The sequence below is a fragment of the Anomaloglossus baeobatrachus genome, chromosome 3, assembly GCF_048569485.1.
Source record: "Anomaloglossus baeobatrachus isolate aAnoBae1 chromosome 3, aAnoBae1.hap1, whole genome shotgun sequence".
Classification (NCBI taxonomy): domain Eukaryota; kingdom Metazoa; phylum Chordata; class Amphibia; order Anura; family Aromobatidae; genus Anomaloglossus; species Anomaloglossus baeobatrachus.
The window spans coordinates 89209296-89222014 of NC_134355.1; the positions used below are offsets into that span (position 1 = coordinate 89209296).

Consider the following 12719-nt stretch of genomic DNA (forward strand, 5'->3'; position numbering starts at 1 on the left):
CCCCAATGGTTCCTGGTTATTCTCTGCCCAAAAGATTCTACTGAAAAGTACCAACCCCTGTGCAATTTGAGTTTCCACCATTTAAAAGTTATTCTCTAGTGATAAATACAGTTGTATCAGCCGGATGAGAATGACATGTGTAACTCACAACCTATCCTCCTGCACACTCACCTCGTCGGCCAGCTGGTCCGCACGTCTTTGCATTTCTTCCAGCTCATTGCGCATATCAGCGTCTTCGGCCATCGTGATCCGATTTGTGCTTTGTGGCCGGGGACTTTGAAACGGGGAACAGCCTTAGACCTAAGGGGAAAACGATAACAATTAATAATGAAACATCATTTTATAACCTCATTATTCCTTCCCAGGATGATACAGTTACATAGTGATACAAATTTCTTAAAGTGTAACAAACCGCAAATTGTTTAACCCATTAAAAGGCTGCATTCATATTTGTAGTTAATTTTTTTCATTTGCACAGATTTTCAATCATTACAGATATTTACATTTTCTTCCTAAACTGACTAAAGGTAATCGGCCATCCATGTGGACTGCTAGAACTATCTGAAGAGCAGTTGAACCCCAGGGACAGTCACAGTCAGAGCCCCTCTATGATGCTCATATGCCCTAATAACGAATATGGGTAGGGTTATCTTCATGGAATAACCCCTTTAAGGCATTACCGACCGAAAGCGACATAATTAATGACATATCTAAAATGTACTTTTGGCATATGACAGGCGAGCAAGTCATGACATATTCTTTTGTTGTATGACTTACATTATAAACTGATCCGCTCCATACAAAAGTATAGAGTAAATAAAAAAGTATAATGCTGAATATACTGGAAGAAGATACAATGGGATACAGTGGAATATATTACAACCTTCCATTGGAAGTGCGTATTAGGGGATCCTCCTGACACACATCGATAACAGAAGCCTGGGCTGTAGTATGAAGACACCATTATTACTGCTACAAGTATACAAACTTATACCAGTGAAAGGTGGCTATGAAGAACACAAAGTCCTTGGCAGGAGCGGACATTTCATTGGTGCAACCTGTGCAGCCGCTTTGTGGTCCGAGATGTAAAAGGGCCCATTTCTGCAACCAAACTAGGAGGAATTGTGCATTATGATGAGCTACTGAACTGCAAAGGGCCCTTATAATGTTCTTACATAGGGGCCCTTTTCTGTTTGTGTCCTTGCAGTTGCCCATAAAGCCTGTTGAGACTACATATATCTCTGTGTATAGTTACAGACCGCAAACTACATCCATCCCTGTCTTCAATGGGAATAAGCATCTCAGGCACACACGGGGTTGTTTGGTCTAAATCTACAAGTCTGCAGTCAATCTATGTGACTGCAGATTTGTGAATCTTCACATCTCACACACTGTGCGCTGTGAGGATTTGCCAGTGCAAGAGCCGGGAATGGAGGCTTTGCCAATGTTAGAGCCGGGAATGGAGGTGACATGGCCGCGAGTGTGTGATATGCAGACTCCCAACCAGAATCCGAGTAGATGATTGCGGCCTTGCTCAATACATTTACTTGAACGAAGTCGCACCCCTTTAGTTGGATTCTGGTCAACAGTTTGCAAATCGCATACATGCGGACACATGACGACCATTCCCGTCCCTGGCACTGGCAAATCCTCATAGTGCAGAGTTCATGCGATGTGAGGATTCACAAGTCTGCAGTCACAGAGAGTGACAAAGAGAGTCACTGCAGACTTGTGATTTACATTGGACAACAGCTGTAGGCCTCTTTCACATGTTTGTGATTCTGGTACATCTCGTTCATTTTCAAACGTACCGGAGACACGGACACACGTAGACCCATTAAAATCAATGGGTCTCTGCACATGTCCATGTTTCCACACGGACACATGGTGCACCATACGGCGACATGTCTGTTTTCTGCCGGCAGCACGGGTGTCACACAGACCGCACACTGATGTGATCCGTGTGACACCAATGTGACACGTACCGGAGAAAACAGAAGTCATACAAAAGTAAAGAAATTTTATACTTACCTGTCTCCTGGGCTGCTGTCTCTGCCGTAACTTCTGGGTCCGCTCATTATGCTCATGAATATTCACTGCACTCACCGCGGACCCGGAAGTAATAGCAGCACTGGCAACAGGTAAGTATACAAGTACACACTGTCGAATGTCACATGGCTAGCACATGGACAGCACACGCTGAACACGTACACACATACGCACCTCAGTGTTTTGCACGGACGTGTGTTAAAGAGGCCTTAAATCTCCTATTAACCTTTCAGTAATTTTTGGGAGTGTGGAAGGGAAACTGGAGAACCTGTAGGAAAGCACACGAACCCTGGGAGAACACACGAACAGCTTTCACAAGTTGCCCTTGGTTGGATTTGTTCATGACTTTCATAGTGCTGACACGATGGTGAACATTGTACAAAGACAAACATGGAATACTCAGTAAATACTTGAACAGGATATAATAGGCAGCGTAGCGTGCGCCTGACAGCTGTGCAGAGGTAAACATGGCCGAACAATGCATGAATGTGGCCCTGAGGCTAGTGAGTCCAGTGCACACTATGGTCATGATAGATTGCTCTACAAATAATGCAACCCCCACATGTACTAAGAGAAGATTGGATCTGTTACAATTATATAATTATGTATTTATCGTGAATACAAATAAAGACATCACTTAAAGGCTATGGACATTTATGACATGCAAATAATATTCAGTGCCTTGCGATAGTATTCGGCCCCCTTGAATTTTTCAACCTTTTCCCACATTTCAGGCTTCAAACATAAAGATAAAACATTTTAATTTTTTGTTGAAGAATCAACAAGTGGGACACAATTGTGAAGTAGACCAAAATTTATTGCTTATGTTAAACTTTTTTAAAAAGAATAAACTGAATATTGGGGCGTGCAATATTATTTGGCCCCTTTACTTTCAGTGCAGCAAACTCACTCCAGAAGTTCATTGAGGATCTCGGAATGATCCAATGTTGTCCTAAATGACTGATGATGATAAATATAAGCCGCCCTGTGTGTAATCAAGTCTCTGTATAAATGCCCCTGCTCTGTGATAGTCTCAGTGTTCTGTTTAAAGCACAGAGAGCGTCATGAAGACCAAGGAACACAACAGGCAGGTCCATGATACTGTTGTGGAAAAGTTTAAAGCTGGATTTGGTTACAAAAAGATTTCCAAAACTTTAAACATCCCAAGGAGCACTGTGCAAGCGATCATATTGAAATGGAAGGAGTATCATACCACTGCAAATCTACCAAGACCCGGCCGTCCCTCAAAACTTTCATCTCAAACAAGGAGAAGACTGATCAGAGATGCAGCCAAGAGGCCTATCATCACTCTGGATGAACTGCAGAGATCAACAGCTGAGGTGGGAGAGTCTGTCCATAGGACAACAATCAGTCGTACACTGCACAAATCTGGCCTTTATAGAAAAGTGGCAAGGAGAATGCAATTTCTCAAAGATATCCATAAAAAGTTAAAGCTTGCCACAAGTCACCTGGAAGACACACCAAACATGTGGGAGAAGGTGCTCTGGTCAGATGAAACCAAAATCGAACGTTTTGAGCACAATGCCAAACGATATGTTTGACGTAAAAGCCACACAGCTCATCACCCTGAACACACCATCCCCACTGTCAAACATGGTGGTGGCAGCATCATGGTTTGGGCCTGCTTTTCTTCAGCAGGGACAGGGAAGATGGTTAAAATTGATGGGAAGATGGAATGAGCCAAATACAGGACCATTCTTGAAGAAAACCTGTTGGAGTCTGCAAAAGACCTGAGACTGGGACGGAGATTTGTCTCCCAACAAGACAATGATCCCAAAAATAAATCAAAATCTACAATGGAATGGTTCACAAATAAACGTATCCAGGTGTTAGAATGGCCAAGTCAAAGTCCAGACCTGAATCCAATCGAGAATCTGTGGAAAGAGCTGAAAACTGCTGTTCACAAACGCTCTCATCCAACCTCACTCAGCTCCAGCTGTTTGCAAAGGAAGAATGGGCAAGAATTTCAGTCTCTCGATGTGCAAAACTGATCGACACATACCCCAAGAGACTTGCAGCTGTAATCGCAGCAACAGGTGGCACCACACAGTATTAACTTAAAAGGGGCCGAATAATATTGCACGCCCCAATTTTCAGTTATTTATTTTTTATAAAAGTGTAAAATAAGCAATAAATTTCGTTCTACTTCACAATTGTGTCCCACTTGTTGTTGATTCTTCACCAAAAGATTAAAGTTTTTATCTTTATGTTTGAAGCTTGAAATGTGGGAAAAGGTTGAAAAGTTCAAGGGGGCCGAATACTTTTGCAAGGCACTATATTTCAATATATTAGTAGTTACTTTTTGTTAATATAATTTCACAGTTTCAGGCTACACTCTCCATTCATCATGGGAACCTCCAATATGCAGTTTGCAGTCTGAATCAAGTGTGACATTTCTCTCTTGTGGGAGCGTTTCTCTCTGTAATATACAAAACAAGAAAGCCTGTGGAGACACCATCACATGTTTCTCAACGCTGGCAGGAAACTAGCCAGGTCATTCACAGAGAAAGAACAACCACGGGAAGGGCAGTCTCCAGTCAAGAAAACCGCCTATACCAAAACATGGTATCCATGCACAGACAGCTGTTTCGGTGTATTTGCCACTCATCAGTGTGGAGTAGGAAATTGGCTAGTGGGAGCAATTCCTAATAGAAGACTACATAGGTAAGGATGGTTAACCTCTGGGAGATCAACAGCCAACACCGCGAAGACACCATCACGTGTTTCTCAACGCAGTGACACTAGAACAAGGCCCCCTGGGAAAATATGCAAAACATTCTCTCGGTAATATAGGCTGGACGTAAGGTCTGTGTCTATCCAGGGTGCTGCTGTTTTCTTGATCACAAATACGTTCTGCTCACTCCACTTCAGATCTGTATACAACCCCCTCTCTTCTGCTATCTCTAAAGGTACCGTCACACTTAGCGATGCTCCAGAGATTTGACCTGGGAGGGATCGCTGGAGCGTCACTACATGGTTGCTGGTGAGATGTCAAAAAGGCAGATTTCCACAGCGATCAGAAATCAGCCACCAGCGACCCCTGTAACGATGCTGTGCTTGGTAACGATAGTACACATCAGGTTACTAAGCAAAGCGCTTTGCTTATAGTTATCCGATGTGTACCTTGGCTACAGGTGCAGGGAGCCGGCTTCTAGAAGCTGCGGATGCTGGTAACGAAGGTAAATATCGGGTAACCAAGCAAAGCCTTTGCTTGGTTACCCGATGTGTACCTTGGTTACCAGCGTCCGCAGAAGCCGGCTCCCTGCTCCCTGCACATTCAGATCGTTGCTCTCTCGCTGTCACACACAGCGATGTGTGCTTCACAGTGGGACAGCAACGACCAAAAAATGGTCCAGGACATTCAGCAACCACCGGCGACCTCACAGCAGGGGTCAGGTTGTGGCTGGATGTCACACACAGCGACATTGCTAGCAACATCGCTGTTGCGTCACAAAAAGCGTGACTCAGCAGCAATGTCGCTAGCGACGTCGCTTAGTGAGACGTGGCCTTACCACTGAGAGAAAGGAAGGAGAATGTCGTAAGAACCAGGAACTTAGATTTGAATCAGTTTTGCAAATCACTCAGCTAGATAAACGACTTACAAACATCTCTAGCAGAGAAAGGTAGAAATCTGTAATGAAGACTGTTTAAAGTTGTTTATACGTAACCTGTCATGTGTAAAAATCCTATTAATCTGAAGAAATGGAGTTAATCCGCAGGATAATAGCAATTGGAGCCTGCATTTTCAGCCCCACTGCCGAGGAAAAGAACTTTAATCCTACCGGCAGCATTTGGGATGAAGTCATCGGGGAGGCGCCAGAGCGGATTCAGTCTCTGATAGTCGCTCGGCATTAGAACCTGCTGTGGGTCAGTGCGGGGGGGGGGGGCGGTTGCAGCCACTGATCGCCACACACAGAGCGGTGACTGAACCCGGGCCGACGCCACGCCTGTGAATGAAACCTGAATGTTACCGGGAGGATTAAAGTTCATTTCCTCCCAGTAGCAGGGCTCAAAGTGCAGGTGATGGGCAGGTTCCAAATTGTATTATCCTGCGGATTAACCCCATTTCTGAAGGTTAAGAGCATTTATTTTTTCACCTGACAGGTTCCCTTTAACATTGCATTTAGGAAGCAAATGGATAATAAAAACAATTATGTGTGAAGATGTACAAGTCTATGGGTCTGGGAAAAAAAAAAATCAGGTCGCAATCGGATGACAGAATGTAGAAGATGGAGAAAATTTTGTTTTATTCTCCACCTCCGAGAAAAATGGATCAAACTCTGACATTGTGCTTCGATGATCTCATGCGAGAGGATCACTCTGATCAAACTCCGAAATGTGAGCTGAATGTTATTACCATAATCAATCCAATGCTCTTACATGAGAGAATCAACGCTTGTGTGACCCCGGCCTAAAACTGAGAAAAGGAAGGGAGAAGAAAAAGCAGTCAGGACTCAGGAGCAAGAGTTCTGATTAATTTGTATCGGTTTTGTACATCAGTCCGCTAGAGCAAGGAATTACAGACATCTACAGGTGAAAAAATGTAGATTTTTTTTTTCTTAGCATTTAGGAATCGCAGCTGCGATGTCGGTGGGGTCAAATCGAAAGTGACGCACATCCGGCATCGCTGTCGACATCGGAGTATGTGAATCCTTTTTACTACGATTAACGAGCGCACAAGCGTCGAAATCGTATGATCGGTGTAGCGTATAGGAAAGATGGCAGACTGGCAAATGGTGGTCACACCAGATACTGTGGTTTTATGATGAGCCCCCTTCCTGGACACCCCAATACTGTAAAACTGCACATTTTAGAGTGGCCTTTTATTGTGGCCAGCCTGTGTGATGATCATATTATCTAATCAGCATCTTGATATGGCACACCTGTGAGGTGGATGGATTATCTCCGCAGAGGAGAAGTGCTCACTAAGGCCTCTTTCACACGTCAGTGATTCTGGTACGTATGTGACAGTTTTTATACGTACCAGAATCATGGACATACGTAGACCCATTAAAATCAATGAGTCTGCGTACACATCAGTGTTTTTTCACTGACTGTGTCTCCGTGCGGCGTACATACATGTCCCTGTGCTCCGCACGGAGACATGTCTGCTTTTTCTGGCATCACTGATGTCTCACGGACCACACTATGGTGTGATCTGTGAAACATGTACCATTGAAAATAAAATGATTTTTATACTGACCTTCTCCAGTGACGCAGTCTCCGGCCTCTGCTGGCTGTTGCTTCCTGTCTGGCTAATTACTGTCATGCATATTCATTTATGCACGGCACAGCGACCCGGAAGTAGCTGCAGAGGTGACACAGCGGTGGCCGGATGCAGCATTCGGGAGACATCAGCACCACGGACAGCAGGAGCGGGGACAGGTGAGTTTATCTCCATGTGCAATCACAGAGTACGGATTGCACATGGACAACCCACGTCTACTGTGAATCATGGCACTGGGAAGAACATGCGTTTTTTACACGTCTGTGCTTTTCACTGACGTGTGAAACAGGCCTAACAGATGTAGACAAATCCCGCCCACCTCCTTCGTTCCTCATTGCAGGCGGGACCAGGTAAGGAGATGTTCCTCGCTGCTGCGGCTTCATACACAGCGATGTGTGCTGCTGCAGGAACGAGGAACAACATGTAACATCGGTCCTTCCGAAATTATGGAAATGACCGACACTACACAGATCATCGATTTTCGACGCTTTTGCGATCGTTTATCGGTGCTTCTGGGCTTTACACGTTGCTACGTCGTTACCGGCGCCGGATGTGCGTCACTTTCGATTTGACCCCGACTAGATCGCAGAAGCGATGTCGCAACATGCAAAGTACCCCTAAGAGTTCAGCTCATGAAAATGGGAGCAAAAGCATCTAAAGATCTCAGTTTGCTGTCAGTGAAAAAAAAACATTCTCTGACATCTATAGACACTGTACAAATTGAAATACCTGTGTATTGCACATTTTACTAACATTTTATTAGTCTGCACAATTGTCAAATACACAAATATTTCTCCTGGCCTCATATTGGCCTCATCACAGCAGAGTAGGTGAACTGTCCTAGGCTGATCCTCCGCTTTCTTTTGATGGACTCCTAGACGGGAAACAACTGAAACGAACGTGTATTTTGCTGTGGATTTTGCTTCAGATTCACTGTGGATTTTACCCGGCTTATTAAGGCTGTGAGATATCAGTAATCTACACAATTGACGTGCTGTGGAATGAAATCCTGCACCACAAGGCAATGTCTGATCATTTTTTTCTGGCTTCTTTCCCATCTAATGTTCATGTTTTTCTAAAGCCTCCAATATATGAAATCCAGAAGAGCAATACCACAGTGAATTATAGAATGAGACTGTACAACAGTGGGGAGGCTGGAAGTCATTTTGTTGTGATACCACAGTATGCAAAACTCTAGACATGAGCGGGTCTTTTGAAATTAAAATTTGTCAACTTCATTGAATTATTCTAAAAAACTTGAGGAAATCTCAATACAAAATAGAGATCATAAGAGCTTACACTCTACAGAAAAGAGAGGGCTCCACTGACCACAAGAGCTTACACTCTACAGAAGAGAGAGAGGACCCCGCTGACCACAAGAGCTTACACTCTAAAGAAGAGAGAAAGGATCTTGCTGACCATAAGAGCTTAGACTCCACAGAAGATCGAACCCTGCTGACCATTAAGAGCATACACTTTACAGAAGAGAGAACACCGCTGACCATAAGAGCTTACACTCTACAGAAGAGAGGGAGGACCCTGCTGACCATAAGAGCTTAAACTATACAGAAGAGAGAGAGGACCCTGCTGACCATAAGAGCTTGCACTCTACAGAAGAGAGGGAGGACCCCACTGACCATAAGAGCTTACACTCTACAGAAGATCGAACCCTGCTGACCATTAAGAGCTTACACTTTACAGAAGAGAGAACCCCGCTGACCATAAGAGCTTACACTCTACAGAAGAGAGGGAGGACCCTGCTGACCATAAGAGCTTAAACTATACAGAAGAGAGAGAGGACCCTGCTGACCATAAGAGCTTGCACTCTACAGAAGAGAGGGAGGACCCCACTGACCATAAGAGCTTACACTCTACAGAAGATCGAACCCTGCTGACCATTAAGAGCTTACACTTTATAAAAGAGAGGACCATGCTGACCATAAGAGCTTACACTCTACAGAAGAGAGGATCCTGCTGACCATGAAAGCTTACACTCTACATAAAAGAGAGAGGATCCTGCTGACCATAAGAGCTTACACTCTACAGGAGAGTGAGAGAGAACCCTGCTGACCATAACAGCTTACACTCTATATTAGATATAGCACTAAGAAATATTTAACACCCCAAAATATAGTAGAAGTGAATTAGAATGAAGTTCAATGAGTCTTTTGGCATTAATAAACAATGAACAGAAAAAGACTAGTAATTTTGAAAAAAGATTATTGACCCAAACCGCCCCACATTGAAAGAAGAAAGAAGTCCAATGGGATCAGGTCAGGTGAGTGTGGAGGCCACTCCACACAGCCACAATACCCAACGACTTGTAGGAGGGTCTCCATGAGGTATAACTTAACGTCCGTAGCCTTGTGAGTTTTACACGTTCTACTCATAGAATTTCTGTATGCAAGGTGTCGATTCGTATTGAATTGATGATGCCCTACAACTTTGTAATTCCCTTTTTTTCTCTCTCGTTCCGTTTTCGAGATAAAAATGCTAACTCCGTTGTTTTCCACCAGGTGGCGCAATAGGTGGTTTCATTGCTTAGCGCATGGATACTTTACTATGCCTAGACACCCCTTCTATGCCTATAGCTGCCGCCGTTCTCAAGTTAATGGCGGTGGACAGGATATGGGTGGACACACTGTATATTCCTTAGTCCTAATCGTAACATGAGACATAATAAGATAAAAAGAAGAAGGGAGGAAATGATGGGATATTTCTGTATTTTGCCAAGTCTGTGTTTAGTAAAAAGATTATTTTAAGACACTCGATTCTACAGATATACTGATTCCACATCATGTGGCCAATCTCTGAACAAGAAAATTATCCTGATTTAAAAAATTTGGGAAAAATGAAATCTTTAAAAAATCCAATCTTGCAGCTCCGCCCATTGTAGTAGAGGATTATGATAGAAATATTTCATTATAAAAAGGGGCCTGTTGTAAACCAAGATTGAAAACGGCAATCCTTTCATGCTGAACTTTATCCTTGTGATTAAAAAAAAATAATATTCTTATCCAGTCATGTGGATTGCGGAGGTTAGAATGGGGCCACATGACTTAATCGGGTTGATGGTATTCCGCTTCAGAAGACTATTTTTATGCACAGAAAAATAAAAGTCTATTCTTTTAAGTGAATAAAGTAGTAAAGTAATGAGTGAAATAATGCTAAGGGAATTATCTTCACATGCAAAACTAATGCGAATTGTCAACAAGGCCCCAAACTGATATGTTTCACTTTTGGTCTTGGCATCCACTTATGTGATAAAGGAATTGGCACCGGGTGTAAGGCCCCCTTCACACGTCACTGATTCCGGTAAGTATCACGTCTGTTTTCATAAAATCAATGGGTGTGTATTTTCACAAGGACCGTGTATTTGTATGGAGCACACGCGTGTCCATGTGTTCCACAAGACAAGACAAGTCTGTTTTTTTCTGGCAGCACTGATGTCACACGGACCACACACTGATGTGGTCCGTGTGACATCAATGTGACACGTACCGGAGAAAACATGTGTCTTTGAAATAGAATGATTTTCTATACTCACCTGTCTCCAGCGCTGTGCTGTCTTCGGCGCTGCTGTCACTTGTTTCTGGGTCCCGCTCATTATAAGTTCACAGAAAAAACTCACCAGAAATAAAGCCACCAGCCAAAAAAATGGTCAAATAATGGCAAAAGCACCCGCTCATTATGCTCATGAATATTCGCTGCAGTGTGGACCCAAAAGAAGCAGCGTCGGAAACAGCATCACCATGGACAGGTAAGTATAGAAGTTCATGCTGTCCGTTTACTATCTGGATGTCACACAAATAGCACAGGGACAGCACACGTGTGCCGAAATCAAGCACATGGATGGGCCATACGTACCTTCAATACGGCCGTGCAAAACACAAACGTTTTTCACGGACGTGTGAAGGGGGCCTAACTGGAAGGTTCGCAGCTTATATGTTTCCATCTTTGATTATTTTTTGACCAATGATATTTTTGGCCCTTGAAGAAAGTTAGAGGTTTCACACTGTTAAAATATAAATATATTGGATATGGTTATTGTTGTTATCGATATTTGATTTAAAATAAATATACATTTTTCTTTATTTGTCCTTTTCTGATAAATTTGTTAAATTATATTTATCAATTTCACTTCTGTTTTTAGGGTACATGACAAATAATATGGCTGCCATTAGTGCTCTTACAATGGCTGTTACACAACAACCTAAAGGTCCCTAAATACACATAATAGCCGATTTTACCTAAGAATCTAATTTGTTTAGGAACCTGCTGAATCCCTACTGACAGATGACAAAAAAAATCGGCAATTCAAGTTTCGAAGCCCAATTCTTTTGTTCTCATGGGTAATTGAGGAAGTTTTTCAGTGGCTTAGGGGCCTCATACACAATAGCTGTTGGCTGATCATTTGGCCAGCAGCTCTTTCCCAAATTCTCCATGCAGAGGTGAGCTTGCTCTGACTACTCAGGCCAGCACCTTAGCTCATCAAGCACAAAAAGATCATTGAAATCGGACATCTCGGATCCATAACTCCCCTAACACTATCTGTCGAGGTAAAATCGTGTGGTATACACATTGGAGGTAGCCTCATGCTCAACGCTATAGTGGATGTTGAGATATGGAGCCTGAAAGTGAAAAGTTCACAACATTGTTACCCTTTTGCTTGTCAGTGTATGTGGCTTGTGGCTGTGTGCGAGCTTGGTGGATTAGCACCACCAGTAGCAAACAGCTATGAAGAGAAGGTCTACAGATGGTGACATTAGTGAGTAGCTTTTCACAAAAGAGCAGATCTGAATGTGCATATACTGGTGAGGAAGGCAACAACGGTAGAGAGATGAGTAAGGTAAGATGGACATAGGATGCTACTGCCAGTCAGAGGAGGGTCTTGAACCTGCATTTGCTAGTGTGGTTGGAGTGTTTGATTCGAGAATACTACAGGTCGGTAAAGTCGGAACCTTGTACCATAGTATTGTGTCTCTATATAGTGCAATAGTATGGAGATATTCTCTTTCAGAAGAAAAGGGAACACAATGGGAACATGACAATATGATGGAGAATCAGTAGGGTCCTCTAGAAGTCACACACAAGGTGCCACACTACAGATCCATATTACTCCTTACTGCTCAGGCGGTGTGCATGAGCCTTACATCTAGAAGTTAATTACCCGATGTGTAGTCTGTCTATGTGTGCAGGGAGCAGGAGGCGGCACTGACAGCGTGAGAGCGGCGGACGCTGGTAAAGAAGGTAAATATCGGGTAACCATATTACCAGATGTTACCGTGGTTACCAGCGTCCGCAGAAGCCGGCTCCTGCTGCCTGCACATTTAGTTGTTGCTCTGTCGCTGTCACACACAGCGATCTGTGCTTCACAGCGGGACAGCAACAACTAAAAAATGGTCCAGGACATTCAGCAACA

General features: G+C 43.5%; 1 protein-coding gene across 2 annotated transcripts in view; it reads right to left on the reverse strand.

Annotated features, from left to right (window-relative positions):
- The window catches only part of SNAP25 (synaptosome associated protein 25), a 231182-nt gene that overhangs the window by 84673 nt on the left and 133790 nt on the right, over window positions 1–12719 (reverse strand). For both annotated transcript variants that reach the window (XM_075339297.1, XM_075339296.1), the window contains exon 2: window positions 172–300. In XM_075339297.1, coding sequence (XP_075195412.1) covers window positions 172–243 — 72 coding nt within the window. In that variant the 5' untranslated portion in view covers window positions 244–300. The remainder of the gene's footprint in view (window positions 1–171; window positions 301–12719) is intronic.